General features: G+C 44.0%; 1 protein-coding gene across 1 annotated transcript in view; it reads left to right on the top strand.

The window, feature by feature from the left end:
* Positions 1–18,052, top strand: part of MYO5A (myosin VA) — a 231,238-nt gene that overhangs the window by 148,134 nt on the left and 65,052 nt on the right. Inside the window, exons 12-18 of the mRNA XM_056115278.1 lie at positions 3,613–3,753; positions 4,601–4,726; positions 6,276–6,359; positions 9,418–9,582; positions 13,061–13,158; positions 16,130–16,216; positions 16,299–16,407. Coding sequence (XP_055971253.1) covers positions 3,613–3,753; positions 4,601–4,726; positions 6,276–6,359; positions 9,418–9,582; positions 13,061–13,158; positions 16,130–16,216; positions 16,299–16,407 — 810 coding nt within the window. The remainder of the gene's footprint in view (positions 1–3,612; positions 3,754–4,600; positions 4,727–6,275; positions 6,360–9,417; positions 9,583–13,060; positions 13,159–16,129; positions 16,217–16,298; positions 16,408–18,052) is intronic.

Genomic DNA, 18,052 nt, shown 5'->3' with positions numbered 1-18,052 from the left:
TCTTTTCTTTTTTTGGGGGGCGGGGGAGCAGACCAACAGTGCTCAGGGGTCACTATTGGCTCTGTGCTCAGGATTCACTCCTCGGGAGTGCTCGGGAGACCAGACAGAGATCGAACCTGCGTTGGCCTTGTGCAAGGCACACTCTCTACCTGCTGTATTATCTCTTTGGCCCCTTATTTGCATTATTTACTAGATGTCAGAACTAAAAATCACATGACTTCTTTGTATTTTTTCATCCTCTGTCTTTTGTATTTTACCAACAGTTTGAGAGAGGGTGGCAAGGGAGGATAATTTTGAGATTAGAAGTAATTCCAAATATGCTAGAACCTAGCTTCTGAAACTGGGTGTAACTTGTGATAAATTATTTTTAAATAAATTTATTTATAAACTTTTGGGCTGGAGTGATAGCCAGTAGGTAGGGCGTTTGCCTTGCATGCGCCCGAGTCAGGTTTGATACCTCCATCCCTCTCAGAGAGCCCGGCAAGCTACCGAGAGTATCCCGCTTGCACAGCAGAGCCTGGCAAGCTCCCCTTGGCATATTCGATATGCCAAAAACAGTTACAAGTCTCACAATGGAGACATTACTGGTGCCCGCTCGAGCAAATCGATGAACAAGGGGACGACAGTGCTACAGTGCAGTGCTGTAAATTATTACCAGTAAATCTTTGATTTGTGTATCTATTTTATATACTTATGTGTCTGAGGTTGTATAAAAATTTCTCAGGTCAAAAGGGATCACAGTGGGAAAAGTTTTAAGAAGCCTTTCCTGGAACATTCTCTTGGCATTGGAGTCTTTGGGGATGCTCAGGAAGGAGGGGCAGCCAGTCCAATAGTGGTGACAAACAGTCCTGCACCAGAAACTGTTGACTGAAACCCCACACTGTGTTCATTACTCAGGGAACTGTGGACAAGTTAATTGGCCTTAGTTTCCTTGTACACAATGCATGTAGTTATATGGATTAAATAGGAGATACTAAGTTGCTCATTGTATGCCAATCATAGTTCTTTGTATTTGGAGGGGGGTTGCACACCCAGCTGTGCTCTGGGTTTACTCCTGTCTCTGAGCTCAGGGTTCACTCCTGGCAGTGCTTGGGGACCTTACGGAGTGCAGGCTATCAAACCTAGTTGGCTACGTGCAAGGCAAGCCCCCTCCCCCTGTACTAGCACTCCAGCCCCCATACAAAGTATAATTTCATCCCCTACAAGCTCCAAGATGATTAGAAGTAGTCGCCAGTAAGAACTGGAAGAAACAGAAGAGAACAGTTTTCCACAGGAGCTGAGCCAGGTTATAGTCCCACTAACACTGAAAGAGAGTTCCGTTTCACACATCTCCAGCAATACTGGTGTTTCTAGGTTTCTTGATAGATACTGTTCAGACTGATTGAGATGATATCTCATGGTATTTTGATTTACATTTCCCTGATACCGTGATGATGAACATTCCTTCCTATTCCTACTCACCAACTCTATGTTCTTTTCAGGAAAGTGTCCATTTCCCTCCATTTTTTGATAGGGTTGTTGCATTTTTTTTTGTTTAACTTTGTGAATCCTTTATGTATCTTGGATATTAGCTTTTTATCTGATGTATGGTATACAAGTCAGTAAAATGACTTTTTATTTAAGCCCAAGTCTCTTTTGCCATGCAATTTTTTTTAATTTGATGTAGTCTCACTTGTCTATTTTTATGGCCTTTGCCAACGAGTCAGATTATTGAAAACATGTCTTCAGTCTGTATTGAAGTCTATGTACTGGAGATTTTTACCTCTATTTTCCAGTGTATATATATATAAGATGGTCAGACTTCTTTGTCAAGACCCTAAATGATCGGTTTGAGGCTCTACATGTTCCTAAAACAAACAGATACCATTGGGCTACACTAGCACGCAACCGGGATGAATGGAGACGTTACTGGCACCCGCTCGAATAAATCGATGAATAATGGGGATTAAGTGATTAAGTGATTAAGTGATAAGTGATTTTCCAGTGTATTTTATGGATTCTGGTTTAATCTTGAGGTTTTCAATCCACTTTGAATTAACATTTGTGTATATATATTTATTTATATATATATATATACCTTATATTTTACCCAAGCTCTTTGATTATTTTTCCTACTGTTTCTCCTGAATAGCAAGACTGTATCACTTGATAGTAAAATAAATATTTACTTTATAGTATACCATATATAATATATACATATATAATAAAATAGTAAAATATATCGTATCATATAGGGGGCATGGTGGGGATAGAAGACCACACCCAGTTTTTCTCAGGGCTACTCTACTCCTGACTCTCTGCTCAGGGATCATTCCTCTTGGGGCTTGGGTGACCATAAGTGGTTCTGGGGATCAAGTCTTGGTAGGCCAAGTGCAGCTCGAGTACCTTGCCACTGTTCTCTCTCCAACACCTCAAATGCATTTTCTTTAGGCTCACGACTACGAACGTGACTCTCCCAGTGTGCTTAGGAGAGTTCTCACAACGTTGGCTGTTGGTGGGATGGTGCACATAGGAAACACGATCACTGACATATGTAGAGGCATTACTGAATTAATAATACATTGCCGTGTCTTATATGTGGACATATTAAAGAATCTGATGCCCATATTGTCATGTGAATGACCATCTTTTGACTGAAGCTTATTACAGCTGACCAGACTGTAAACACTGCAGATGATTCGAAAGTGGAATTATAACAAATGTAAAATGGTATACAAGGAGAGTACATATCGGGAGCCTCGGTCACGCTTTAATGTTTCATGTTGTTCTGGGGTTTGTTGTGGGGTCCTAAAATACATGTTATCTGCTCATAGCCACTGAATGCTTATCTTCCCAGGAAAGTAGCAGGTTGTGTGAGAGAACCAAGGGAGACCAGAGTAACGAGCGTAAGAAGAAATCTTCTCCCAAAATAAAGGAATAGAGGTGTAAGCACCAAGAGGGGCTAGAAATTGTTGATTGGTTGCATTGGCCGAGCAGTCTGAAGCAGGAGCTCAGAGGTGGTTGTGCTTTTGTGTTTGTTTTTGTGTTTTGGTTTGGGGCCTCACCTAGTGGTGCTCAGGACTCTTTGTGCTGAGGGGTCACTCCTGGTGGGGCTTGGGGGGTCATTTGTGGTACCAAGGATTGAACCTGGATTGGCTACGTGCAAGGCAAGTGCCCTTCTGGCTATCCTATGATTCCGGCAATGAGATGATTCTTACTACTAAGGTCACTGTCGTCCATTTTCAGAGCCCAGATCACCAAGCCCAGGAAGGACTTCCCCAAGGAGCCCGGGAACCGTCTCTCACTCTCCTTTTTTCAAATGAATTGCAAACTCTTAACCTCCTGGCTCACATTACTTTCCATAACAGTATTATAGTTTGTAGTTACATTCTTTGCAATTATTAGTTTTGACTCTCTCCCCCATGGTGTCCAAACTTCACGAAAGCAGAACCTGTGTCTGTGCGGTGACGGGTACACAGTGGCTGGCACTTATTGAGTGTACGTTTTCCTGAAATGATTGGGTGCAGGTTGGAAGAATTGGTGAGGATGGTAACTGAAGGATTAAATGTCTTTTCTCACCTAACGTTATTCATGATGAGTCAGTAATTCCAACTTTGTCTTTTACTTTTTCAGCATGTCTTCAAATTAGAGCAAGAGGAATATATGAAGGAACAAATTCCATGGACACTCATAGATTTTTATGATAACCAACCTTGCATTAATCTTATAGAATCTAAACTGGGCATCCTGGACTTACTGGATGAAGAATGCAAGGTAGGTTTTTTTTCCTGGTATGCTTATACTGTCAGAAGTAGGTATTTCGCAGCCCCAGGTAAATGAGTTGAAACGAAACTTCTTTGTCTTCTTGTTGCTGTGGTGCACGGAGATCGAGCATGTGCAGTGTGGTGTGCGCGCACACGAGACTGTGGCGTGCGACTGCGCATGTGCAGTATGCGGGTGCTCGCACACGTGACTGTGGTGCACAGAGACCGCGTAGGTGCAGTGTGCGGATGTTCGCACACGTGACTGTGGCGTGTAGAGACCACGCATGTGCAGTGTGCGGTGCTCGCACACGTGACTGGCGCCTGCTCGAGAAAATTGATGAACAACGGGATGACAGTGATCCAGTGAAAGCAAATCAAGTATTTATTTGATGATTTCTGGTATAAGCAGATTAAAATATCCAAAGACTGAGTTATCTTTAGATTTGTCTATGAGAATGTCTCAAATCACTGCTCTTCATCAGTAATTGGCTTATGGTCTATAAGAAGGAAATATGGAGAAAATAAATTGAATACAGCAGTTGTTTGTCACAGCCAGAAATGAGTCTTTGATTGATGCATCAGAGAATTCTTTTTTTTTTAATCCCTTTTATTTTATTTCTTTATTTTTTTCTTTTTGGGTCACACCCAGCCGATGCTCAGGGGTTACTCCTGGCTCTGCACTCAGGAATCACTCCTGGCGGTGCCTGGGGGACCATATGGGATGCTGGGAATCTAACCTGGGTCGGCAGCGTGCAAGGCAAACACCCTACCCGCTGTGCTATTGCTCCAGCCCCCAACATCAGAGAATTCTTATGGCAGCATCCACCCTGTTCTCTCTCCTTCCCTCCTGCGTGCAGATGCCCAAAGGCACGGACGACACCTGGGCCCAGAAGCTCTACAACACGCACCTGAGCAAGTGCGCGCTCTTCGAGAAGCCTCGGATGTCGAACAAAGCGTTCATCATCCAGCATTTTGCTGACAAAGTAAGGAAGCTTTATTGTCTTTTTTTCCCCTTTTTGAATATTTAAGCTTAAAAGAAAAATTAAGTCAAGAAGTATATATTTTCTCTGCTGAAGCTTGTCTTCTTTAGGACCTAATGGGAAAATATTCTTCGGTATTAGTTTGTTTATTCTCTCTTCCTTTAACCAAAGCAGAATTATATTTTGAAATAAATATAGGTGATAGTTTTTTTTCTATAAAATTCAGAAATCCAAGAAAATCGAAGTTTTCAAAAGTGTTTTTGGAATTCATTTAGTAGCTAAACCAGATCTCTAAACTGAACTAGCTGGAAATTATTTGCAATCTTTATGGAATTAGGCTGGATATTTAAGTATGTCGACATAGAACTAACTCTCCATGTGTCTTGATTGCATACTGCTCTGTCCTACCTCCACCCAACAATTTTGAGTCCCAGAGCACAGTTTGCCCTAAGGTTTTCACCTTAGAGGTTGGAACTTACTTCACCTCGGATGATAGGTTCAGTGGGTTTCTTCTGACAGAGCTTGCAAACTTGCTGCTTCATAAAGCTCTGTAGCCTCCTGAGGAAATGAGAAGCATGGAGAGTAATTATCTTTCAAGGAAGTGGCGTAGCCTTGGGAGCGGCTTCCAGGGAACTGCTCCTTTAGGAACCGAGTGTGCGTTCCTTGGAGCTAGCAGGTGTTGCAGTGTCTCTAGTATCATAGTGGGCTCGTGGTGTATTCCGGGAACTCCCTTGACTAGTTGTTGAGTTAAATCTTCATTTGCCTAAAATAATTCTAAAGTAGTTCCACTTATCAAACCATTCAGTATTTCCTAGCCTGCACCCTTTACCAACTCTAACTTTCTTTTCGTCAGCAAATGTTTGTTCCCTCTGACACTCTGATTTTAGTGTCTTCTTTCCCAAGAGAAAGTTCACCTGCCAGATGGTGAACTGGTTTAGAAGATATATCGGGTGTGCCTTAAAGGAGCTCTTTTTCGTCAGCAGTAGAAAAAAAAAACTATCCATCAAGTCAGCCATGAATTTGGAGGATCTGTTACCCAATTGGCACTACCATCATTCCCTAGGAAAAACAGTATTAGGGAATTTTACTCTAGAGTTATCCAAAAGTGTTTTGAACTCTTAGAATAAAACTAGTGATACTACTGTGTTGAGTGTCAGTTAAAATATATATATATATATATATATATATATATATACACAGGGCTGGAGCGATAGCACAGTGGTAGGGCGTTTGCCTTACAAGTGGCCAACATGGCCGACCCGAGTTCGATTCCTCCGCCCCTCTCGGAGAGCCCGGCAAGCTACGGAGAGTATCTCACCCACACGGCAGAGCCTGGCAAGCTACCCGTGACGTATTCGATATGCCAAACACAGTAACAAGTCTCATGATGGAGACGTTACTGGGCCCGCTCGAGCAAATCGATAAACAACGGGAGGACTGTGACTGTGATATATATATACATATATATATAACCTGAGTTTATAATATTTTGTTGTTGATGATAATAACTACTCAAGTGTTTCATGTATGAGATTTCCCTATGTATTTTCAGGTGGAGTACCAATGTGAAGGCTTTCTGGAAAAGAACAAAGACACCGTGTTTGAAGAACAAATTAAAGTTCTTAAATCAAGCAAGGTAGCTGACTATGTAAACTCTTTCTAACTGAGGATACATTCAGCAAAATGTTAACTATTTAATCAGCTTTTCAGCAAAAATAATTGTTTTTCTAACAAAGTTATTTTACTATAGTTGTTTGTTTTGATCCTAGTGACTTGTTTTGGGGGTTGTTTGGGTTGTTTTGAACTTCATATACTCTGTAGCTTAAAATTTATCAAATATTTAATATTTATATGTGTTATTTTAAACGCTTTACTCCTTATAGGTGTTGTTTTAGCTACTTTGGTTTTATAGATAAACAAATTGAGGCTTAGAAACAGCATAGCTAGTGGGTTGTCAAATCAATTCAAAGCCTAGCTGCCTGACTCAGGGCCTGTGCTCTTACCTGCTGTGTCCACTGGGAAATTGTCACCTCCACAGCGGTTGTAGATTCTAGATGAAAATTAATGGCTGGGCCATTGAGCACAGTATCAGCTGTGGCCCGAAGCGTAGTATTTTTCCTGTGTGTTGAAATTAGATACACTGCTTTCTGGTGGGAATAGAATGTTCCAGAGGGAAGAGAATGAAGATGGCCACAGTAGATCAGGTTATTCAGCCTTTATCCTTTGATTCGCCTCGGGACCCCCTCCACCCCCCCAAAAAAATGGAATGTGTCCACACCTGACTCACTTTCATCTTAAAGCAAGAAAATCAGGAAGACAGCCACTTAGTTTCAGCAAAGCAACTCTTCAGATACTTAGTGAAAAGCTCGACTAGATCTGTGTGAATTCTCTTAACCGGAATTTCTCTTTTGTTGTTATTGTCGTTTATTGGGCAGTCCTTACGGGCAACCCACATGTGTAGGGGAAAGTACAGTTTGGGCCACCCCTTGGTGCTTAAGCAGCGGCAAGGAGGGGTCCCGGACTGAGCGGTGCTGGTGTTGGCTCAGGGCCAGCCACGTTCAGGACAGCGCCTGAACTACACTTTGTAGCACTATTTCTGATGCAGTGTTGAATGTGTGCTCTCTCTGGCTCTGTCTCTGTCTCTGTTTCTCTCTCTTTTGCTTTCTTTTTCTCACTCTCTTCCCTTTGTCTATCAAGAATACTCAGTGTAGAGAATTTCTAACATGATTTCAATGAGCAGAAAGCCACACACACCCCTAACATGCACATATATGTATATTCTGAACTCCTGACACTAGTTTTCTAACGTATTAGGTGAAAGTGTAGCCTCTAGTGGTGAATATGATATTGCAGCCAGCTTATTAGCTTGATTCAGGAGAAAGAACAGTTTGGGCAGCTGCAAAAACAGAGGTAGCAGTGTGTTTGTGAGAAAACAGTGCAGATATAAGTTTGCCGCACCAACACAAAGACTGTCTACCCGTCCCTTCTCTCAGATTCCTGTCCCTCTGGCTACCACTATCGTTTTAACTGAGATTAAAAGTTAGCTTTGTTGGTTCTTGGCAGTTTGTTTTCCTTAGTAACGCATGTAAGTGAAACCACACGAGAGTTGTCCTTCTCTTCCATGCTTATTTCAGTTAGCATATCACCTCTAATTCTATCCATTTTGTCCCAGAGGGCACTGTTTTCATCTTTTTTGATGGCAAAGTAGCATTCCATCAGGGTATCACAACCCTTCTCCTGTCATCTGTGGCCAGAATTTAGGTTGATTCCAGTTTGGGCTCTTGTTACTAATGTGCTCTGGTCATAGGAGTGCAGGTTCCTTACAAATCAGTATTTTCATATCTTTCATATGAATGTCCAGGAGTGTTATCACTGGATCATTTGGGATGTCTGATTTTATTTTTCTGAGAAATCTCCATTTCCCTGGAGCAAAAGCACCGAGCCACATGCCCACCAACAGCGTCAAGCTCCTCCTGTCCCTCCCACCCTCACAGGGCTCTTCCTGCCCTCCTTTATCAGGGTCTCCCTGCAGAGCCCTGGGTCTAACCAGGCTGCGTGCAGAGCATGTGATGAGCCCATTGAACTGTCTCTCCGGTCAGAGTTTGTCACGCAGCATTAGCCTTTCTCTTCTGGCTTTCGCTTGGGGTGATCTCAGATCCATCCACAGTGTTGAAAATGCCGAAGCAGGCTTTTTCCTTCTGGCAAAGCTTGTGTTCTCTCTCAAATATCTCTTTCTCTCTTCCTCCCCTCACCTTTCTCTAAATTTCTTTCAATAAATGCTATTTTGCTTCACTAAAAAAAGAAACAAAAACAAAAAACAAATTTAACAGTAGAATAGTATTCAGTGTTTTATAAATACCACACCTTTCTTTACTCTTTACTACTGATGGGCATCTGTGTTTTTTCTGTATCTTGCTCATGCTTATCCTATTATGAGATAATAAGATAATTTTATTATATTATGTAGCACTATCTGTAGCACTGTTCTCCTGTTGTTCATCGATTTGCTTGAGCGGGTACCAGTAATGTCTCCATTGTGAGACTTGTTGTCACTGTTTTTGGCGTGTCGAATACGCCACGGGGAGCTTGCCAGGCTCTTAGAGAGGGACGGAGGAATTAAACCTGGCTCGGCCGCATGTAAGGCAAACGCCCTACTCGCTGTGCTATCGCTCCAGCCCATTATATTATGTAACTAGTTTAATGCTATAAAAATAATATATTAAATCGCTGCTAAGATTTTTAAAGATGTTTTTATTATTACTGACCATTTGAAGTTACGGATAGAGAAATGAACCACGGACAGTAAAACATTTTGTAGAAATGAGTATGGTAGAACTATCTATTAGTATTTTGCTCAGAAAATAATTTTGGTTCAAAACCTGTAAGATATTTTAAATGGATATTTCTGTAAATTAAAAATTCTTAATAGAATTTGAAGTCAGAGTAGTTTTTGTTTCCCCCAAACATGTTTGTGGAGTTATGCATTTTCCAACCCATATTTTTGTGGCATTTGTGTTCATTTTGTTCCTTAGTTGTGGCTTCTCATGCAGATATTGATTATTTCTGAGAGGTGACTTAAAAGGAATGGCTTAAGGCAAGAACTCTCCATTGATTACACATTAATATTCCTCCTTTGAAAGTTGACGTTGAAGTTCGGGGGTAGAGTGTAACTTCCATGTACTGTTCTGACACAGTTTAAGCTGCTGCCAGAGTTATTTCAGGATGATGACAAGGCCATCAGCCCAACTTCAGCCACCACTTCCAGTGGGCGCACACCCCTCACCCGCCTCTCCGCGAAGCCGACCAAAGGCCGGCCAGGCCAGACTGCCAAAGAGCACCGGAAGACGGTGGGCCACCAGGTGAGTGCAGGGGTGCTGCGCTTCCCTGAGGGTCCTCGTGTGGAGGGAGCTGGGGCTTTGCCCGAGAGCATGGAACACCACCCCCTTCTCTGTCCTCCCGCCCAGCTTTATGTTTCATTTGCTTACCTTGTATGCATCAATTTTATTGATTCATTTGACATTTCTGGGCCTCCCAAGCCAGGCCCAGGGTCTGCACGGCAATTCTTGGTCAGCCGAGCAAGCAGTTCAGTGCCACCAACCGAGGATGCAGCTCTGCCCAGGCCTGCAGTGCCAGGACATCGAGGCCGCCCCAGCAGTGCTCGGGGGCGTCCGGGGCTGCCCAGCTGATGACCATACTTTGCCACAAGTCTCACTCGGGCCAGACACTTGCTGGACTGTCCTCTCCCCCGACACCTGCCTTTTTCAGTTAATAGAAGCTTGTGCTCTCTCCTCCCTCCCCTTCTCTTCATTGCTGGCAATGCTGAAAGGACCTAGGGGCTGTGCAGATGCTTCTCGCCAAGTGCTCACATTCTCGCTTGCGCAGCTCACAGGATGTCAGATATGGCTGGGGTGCTCCTGAGGCTTGCACATCTGCTTGGGTTGCAGCACTTGTCACATGCTCCCTGGGCGTGGCCGTGGTGGCTGGGGCACAGGAGTCACGGTGGTGGTGCTGGCTGTAGTGCCCCCAGTGGTAGCTGTGCATTGCGCTTCCCGGCCATGTCGCTTGTCAGAGGCACAGCCCTTGTTTATTCTGCTTCACAGCCCTGGCTGTGCTGCGCCTGTAAATGTCTTGCAGTGTTGGAGATTGCCAATCGCAGAGCTGCTGGGATCCCACTTGACACACAGGCTGACCCCAGGGATCTGGACTCACGACCACATCCTTTTTATTTTTTTGCTTTTTGGGTCACACCCGGGGATGCACAGGGGTTACTTCTGGCAGTGCTTAGGGGACCATATGGGATGCTGGGAATCGAACCCAGGGCGACTGCATGCAAGGGAAGCGCCCTCCCCGCTGTACTGTCGCTCCACCCCTTACGACCACATTCTTGCAGAGCAGGTGCTCATAGCCATTGCACTGTTCAGCTGGGCTCTCCGTGTCACTTTACACCCGTGGAAAAGATTTTATTAGCTTTTCTCGGAATTATTTCCTCTGTGTCATAATTCTTCTAGTGTACATTATAGCTCAGGCTTTTACCTTGCTCTCTCTTAATCTGGCTCAGTGAGAGGACAGTGCCCACTTCTTTCTCTGGTACCTCGTCCCTGTGCACCCCTCACAGTGCCTCGCTGTGGGCTGGAGGCTTGGATATGAGGCAGGTAGACAGTCGTCTCATTCCCCTGAGCAGGAAGCTTGTGCCCAGTGAGCGGAGGAAGTGGGGCTGGCAGAGTCCATGGCCACAAGCTGTGACCCCATGTGTCCAGGGGTAGCCCTGCCTGCCTGTCCTCTCCTTCTCTGTGTCTGTACTGCTTCAGGTCATAGCTTCCTTTAAAACAAACAAACAAACAAAGCCTCCTGTAGCAGAATCTGCAGTCTGCATGATTAAATGTCTTTATTTTCCTTAAATTCAGGCTCTGCATTTTGTAGAAATTCTGACCACAGAGCAGAAAGAGCTACAGAAATCTCCATTAAAAGGGTTGGAAGAGTGAACCTGGATGTAATCAGTGAGCTTTGGCTAATATGTCAAAGCACAGTCATCAGGTCCCCCCAACTCTGCTGGGGGGTTGTTAGCTCCAAGGTGTGCCTCTCTGGGGCCACTGAGTCTATGTGGCCCATCTCAGTATCTTCTATTCAGTTTTTTCTTTGGACCTGCATCTGCTCTAACAAAATGCATCTTAACAGTGGGAGGTTGGGGGTAAGGGCAGAAGGGGAACAGATGTCTATTTCTTTCTTGCTTTTTTTTTTAATGTAGGAGTACTGCTATTTATTCAACTGTTCATTAGGCTGATTGAATTGGGCATGAACTCCACCTTACTTTTTTTTTCTTCCTTTTTTATAATTTTATTTATTGAATCATTATGAGAGCAGTTACAAAGCTTTCGGGTTTAAGTCTTGGTCACACAATGAAACACCTGTCCCTTCACCAGTGCCCATTTTCCACCACCAAAAACCCCAGTATACCCCCCATCCCACACCATCCCCCTACCTCTGGGGCAGATGACCGCCACATTATTCTCTCTCTACTTTGATTACATTAAATATTTTGACACCAGATCCACCATTATTATTTGGGATTTTACCCCAACACTCAGATCTCCCAAAAAGGCAGCAGTAGACAATTTGTTTTCTATTGCTGGTTATGAATAACATGATGTCACGCGCCTACAGTAGTGGCCCCACAATTTTGGAGTTCTGAAATGTTAACAATTGAATCTGGAGGGATTTCTCCCAAAACCTGCTGGATTCCAAGATTTGTTTCTGAGTCTCTGGGATCATGGCCGTTAAGCAGCTTGATCAGGAGCTAGAGAGGCCATTTGTGGGCAGCGACTCAGGGTTCTCATTTGGGGCAGGGAGGAAAGGGCCGGCTCCACCCCAATCCCTCGAAGCCCTGGATGTCTCATCACTGCAGGTCCAATCCTGACTGTCTAATGACCTCTGGAGTATAGCAGCCACCAAGCTGCCAAGGCGACTGGACGCATTTCTGCCAAAAGCTGCTGGGTTCTGAAATTTATCTCTGAGTCTCTGGGATCATGGCCATTAAACAGCTTGTTCGGGAGCCAGAGAGGCCATTCTTGGGCAGTGACTCGGGTTTCTTTGGGACGGGGATAAAAGGGCCGGCTCCACCCCATCCCATGAGGCCCCACGTGTCTCATCACTGTGGGCCCAAACCTGACTGTCCAATGACCTCTGGAGGATGGCAGCCACCAATCCGCCAGGGGGAAACAGACCAAGGCACGAAACCTATTCCCACCGGGGGTGGCCCGGAGCCAGCAACGTACTGCAGGGACCGGATGCATTTCTGCTGGAAGCCGCTGGGTTTCAAGATTTGTTTCTGAGTCTCTGGAATCATGGCCGTTAAGCAGTTCGATCAGGAACCAGAGAGGCCATGCCTCCAATTATATAGCTGAGCCGGAGGTGGTTTGTGGGTGTGTTTCCCACATACCTAACTTTTGGCCGTTTACTTTCTTGGTAAACTTTGCTCCAAGTTGTTGGTGTCTGGCCAAAGGCACAGCAGCAATTTTAGGGTATCTGGAAGTCTGAATGCGCCATCAGGCTGCTGATGCACTCGCCTCACAGGTACAGATTGACCTGCTGGCGGCACCATACCCCCCAGATGTCTATTTCTTAAAGCACACATGTAAATAGTAGGACTAGAAGCAAATTTTGACTTAAAACCCTGGCATTTGCACTTAGGAGCAGCTCCCTTATGAAGATTGGCAAAATAGAGAACAAAAAAGGTTCATAGGTGGCAACATCATCTGCATTAGTATCATTGGAGGAATTGTTTTGTGTCGCGTTGGAGTTTGAATGCACTCTTATGCCAGGTCTGCCCTTTCTGTGCAGTTCCGAAACTCACTGCATCTGCTGATGGAGACACTCAATGCCACCAGCCCTCACTATGTGCGCTGCATCAAGCCCAATGACTTCAAGTTTCCCTTCACGTGAGTATTTCTCAGCTGCCAAATAAAAATGCCCACATCCCGTGGAGGGCTTCGAACCAACAGAAGGTAACCCAGTGCAGAATATACTTTCATGGCTTGTAATGTGAACTCGTAGTTAATAGGATGTTTTTTCCAATTTCTATTCCTTTTTTGTGGATGTGAAAACAAATGGGCAGTTGTCCTTCATTTTGAAGATTTTATTTCTATCTTTGCTTTAAATTTCAGTGCTTTAAATTTTTTTAAAATTTTGGAAATAATAAGTCACATTATAAAAATATTTTAAAGAAATGTTAAGCAGTATAAAAAGAAATATTTTAAGAAATTTTAAAAGCATTCATTTATCAAACCAGATATATTGTAACTGTTAACTGGCACAGACCCTTCCTGACCAATCAACATCTTCCTTCCCTAATTAGATGTGTGTGTGTGTGTGTGTGTGTGTGTGTGTGTGTGCGCACGCGCACACGCGCGCGTCTATCTGTCTTCTGTCTGTGTCTGTCTGTCTGCCTGTGTCTCGGGGTGTGTGGAAAGAGCTCATTTGTATATGCTTTTAACATAATAAATGTGGGTGTTTTCCATACTAGTAAATAAAGTTTTGCATCATTTTTTTTTGTTTTTGTTTTTTTCACAGTCTTTTTTTTATTATTAGTGAAATATCACGAGGTACAGTTATAGATTTACAAATTTTTGTGCTTGGGTTTCAGTTATACAATGATCAAATACCCACCCCTCCACCAGTGCCCATCCTCCACCACCATGGGTCCCAGCATCCCTCCCACCACCCATCCCCCTTCCCACCCTGCTTCTGTGGCAGGTCATTCCCTTTTGTTCTCTCTCTCTCCTTTTGGGTCCTGTGGCTTGCAAGAGAGGCATTGAGTGACAATCATGTTTGATCTATAGTCTACTTTCAGCATGCTTCTCCCATCCTGGGAGGATCCTCCCAACACCCTTTATTTGGTGTTCCCTTCTCTATCTGAGCTTCCTTTTCCCCTAGCACGTGTGGCTGGCCTCCAAGTCATGGAGCAGTATTCCTGGTGCTAATCTCGGTCACTCCTGGGTGTTAGTCTCCCATTATGTTACTTTATGTTCCCCAGATGAAAACGTTTTGCATCCTTTTAATGATTGCATAGTGTCCCGTTATATAGACATACTGTCATTTAGTAGGTACAGCAATGACCGTCTTTGCTGAAGCATTTTTGTGTATTTTCTGTTTATCTTTTTAGGACAGTGTCTTTGTAAAAGATGAATTTGTGGGCATTAGACTAGGAACATTTAGCAAAGGCAAAGATTCCCATCTCAGCTCCCCAGAGCTTGAGTATCCACATCCCTCCCCAGCCACCAGTACTGCTCTACACATGGTGCTGTAGACTCCAGAGTACTTCAGGAACGGCACATTTTCCTTATCACTAAAAAGCCCTTTCTGGAAAAAATGGGAAGCCAGGAGTTACTGCTACTTCCAGGCCCAAAGTTGCAGGGGTCATTCCATAAACCAATTCTGTTTTCTGTCGTCAACACAAGGCTTAAGACAGACACGTTACTCATGGCTTAACTGGGGGTTGATGGTACTCAGTACAGGTGAATGGCAGATCTTGCTACATCCTTTTTTATTGTAAATTTATGTTAAGATGCCGTTTGTCGACAGTGAAAAAAATTCAAAATATACAGAGTATTATATAAATACAGTTTTCAACAATGTGAACACATTACATGCTAAATATTTACATCCTGAGTTGAATGGCTTTTAGACCAACAAAGCTTTTAGCTTGTTTAGATAATTAAGCAAAATAACTGATTGGGATATACTTAGTGTTTTATTCTTGCTAATCTCCAGTGCTGGCAGTGTCTTTATCTCAGAGGTGCTAATGAATTCAGGGAAAGGATGGTCAGACCAAGCCACATAATACATTTTAATAAAGTACAAAGGAATTCTGATTTTTTTTATTTATTTATTTATTTATTTTGCTTTTTGGGTCACACCCGGCAATGCACAGGGTTTACTCCTGGCTCTGCTCTCGGGAATTACTCCTGGCAGTACTAGGGGAACCCTATGGGATTCTGGGAATCAAACCCAGGTCAGCTGCTTTCAAGGCAAACACCCTACCCGCTATACTATTGCTCCAGCCCCAAAATTTTGAATATTTTTTTAAAAAATATATTCCATGGTATTTCTGAGAAGTATGTGCATCCCAGATATGTTCACATTTCTTTTTTTTTAGCTTTCTTTTTTTCTTTTTTTTATTGAATCACCATGTGCTACACTTGCAAAGATTTCATGTTTGAGTTTCAGTCATACAATGATCTAATACTCGTCCCTCCACCAGTGCACATTTTGCCCCACCAATGTCCCCAATATCCAACCCTCACCCCACCGTACCCCACCTTTCCCTTGCCTCGGTGGCAGACCGTTTCCCTCAACTCTCTCAAGCTTCATTTATGGGCATTGCGGTTTGCAGTACAGATAATGAGAGACCACCATGTTTTTCTATTTTCAGTACACATCTCCCATCCTGAACGATCCTTCTAACCATCATTGACTTAGTGATCCCTTCTCTATCCCAGCTGCCTTCTCCCCCAGCTCATGAGGCAGGCTGCCAGTCAGGCAGGAGCAATCTTCCTGGCCCTTGACTCTAGTGTCCTTGGGTGTTATTCTCATATTATGTTATTTTATATTCTGCAAATGAGTGCAGTCCTTCTGTGTCTGTCCTTCTCTTTCTGACTCATTTCACTCGGCATGATATTCTCATGACCATGCACTCAGAAGCAAATTTCATGACGTCATCTCTCCTAACAGCCGCGTAATATTCCATTCGCACCTCTCTTTCTTCCCCTCCTCCTGCTCACACTTTGAATGCTTTTCTAATTTACTCATCTGACTCTTTACAAAAGAATTTACACTCTGGGCAGAGGAAAGGCACTTGCGGCTGCAGCCAGGCTTCCATGTGTGCTCATGGGCTCTGTTTCCCCCCTGTAGGTTTGACGAGAAGAGGGCCGTGCAGCAGCTGAGGGCCTGCGGCGTCCTGGAGACGATCCGGATCAGCGCGGCGGGCTTCCCCTCGAGGTGAGCCAGTGTCTCACGGCAGGGAGGGTCCTGCTGCGGGAGGCCCCTCCTCTCTGGTGCTGATGTGGCTTTCCCATTGCAGGTGGACTTACCAAGAATTTTTCAGCCGCTACCGTGTCCTGATGAGGCAGAAGGATGTTCTGGGTGACAGGAAGCAGACATGCAAGAATGTGCTAGAGAAACTGATAGCGGTGAGAAAGATTTTCACTCACTCGGAACCCGAACAGACATTTGCCAAGCTCTGATTATAGCCTCTAAAAACCCTGCGAAAATCCATGTGCAGCTGGCCCGGACTATTCAGGGTTGGGAGCAACTCTTGTCTTTCAAGAGTTGAGGCCTGGCTCTGCTTAGGCTCCTGGGGCTAGTGAGGACGATCGTCCCCTGTCACGGCAGGGTGGGACCAGCTTCATTACCAAGGAAGATTCACTTAGTGTTTACTGCTAGAAGACCCAGGTCATGATTAGGAAAACATAAGTCTTGCCCTCAGGTAACAGTCTTTCTGGAAGTTAATGAATTTTAAAAAGAAACACAGTATGACATAATTTGTGTCTGATGTTGTGAGAGTTAAGATTAGCCACAGCTACTCTAGAAAGGAGGGATAATCCTGTGTCAGATTTATCTGAGTCAGGCCTTGATGAGTGGGTAGGACGGTGTGAATGAGGAAGAGCATTTTAATAAGCTTGGAAATTGCACTGTGCTTGGCATTGTGGCTAGTGTTGGAACCATGGTGGTCCGCATTCTGGGAAGATACCATAATCCCTATACTACCTCCCTGGCCCCTTGGGAAACATTTAAAAAAAAATTTTTTTTTTCACTTGTTTGTCACTTGTCTGGTTGGATTCTCACACTTTGAGGTAAGAAGTAGTCATAATTACTAAATAAATTTGACCTAATTTCTTTGGTAATAATACACATTTTGGGGGTTGGAGCGACAGCACAGCAGGTAGGGCGTTTGCCTTGCACGTGGCCGACCTGAGTTCGATTCCCAGCATCCCATATGGTCCCCTGGGCACCCCCAGGAGTGATTCCTCAGTGCAGAGCCAGGAGTAACCCCTGTGCATCACTGGGTGTGACCCAAAAAGCAAATAATAGTAATAATAATAATAATAATACTCATTTTCTTTGAAAGAGTTGTGACCACTTTGAGTAATGATACCTTTTTGAGTCTGACTGCCACCCCTTTCTAGGTTGCCGGTTCAGATGGAAAGTAGAGCAGAGCGGGTGGACAGTCCTATGCCTGGACTCCTCTGCTTTTAGACTTTTTTTCTCCTCTGCTGTTCCAGTTGTGCTTCAGGGCTGCTCTGAGCAGTCTGAAGGGGGGCAGGGGGTGTGGCGAGGCTGCCATGAAGCAGGGATAGGGGAAAAGACGAGGGAACCAAATTTTATTTATATTTTTTTTGTTTAGTTTGGCTTTGGGGTTACACCCAGCAGTGCTCAGGGTTTACTCCTGGCTCTATACTCAGGGGATCACTCCTGTAGTGCTTGAGAGACCATCTGGGGTGCCAGGATCCAGCAAGCATGCCTGTTTACTATAGATATGTAAACCTATGGAATACATATGTATATGCATACCTCTGCTTATGATAAAAAGTGTCTGAGCAGTAAAATGATTATATTTTGAATCTTTTGAAAATTTAAGCCATTTATGTGGGGTTTGTTTATTTTCAGGTACTGTTCATAAGTTTGATAGATAGAAATTTTTTGTTAATTTTTATTTTGTGTGTGTTACTTCCTGCCTTCATCCTGGTTTTTCTGTCCCTTCAGCTTTTCCGTGGAATGTACAGCCCGGTGTAAAGATTACAGCCTGAGTCAGTCAGAGGGAGTGTGAGCATTTAA

This window comes from Sorex fumeus, unplaced genomic scaffold, assembly GCF_029834395.1.
Source record: "Sorex fumeus unplaced genomic scaffold, SorFum_2.1 ptg000029l, whole genome shotgun sequence".
NCBI classification, from domain to species: domain Eukaryota; kingdom Metazoa; phylum Chordata; class Mammalia; order Eulipotyphla; family Soricidae; genus Sorex; species Sorex fumeus.
The sequence above is the reverse complement of the archived record's forward strand: the minus strand, read 5'-3'. Positions and strand labels throughout refer to the sequence as shown.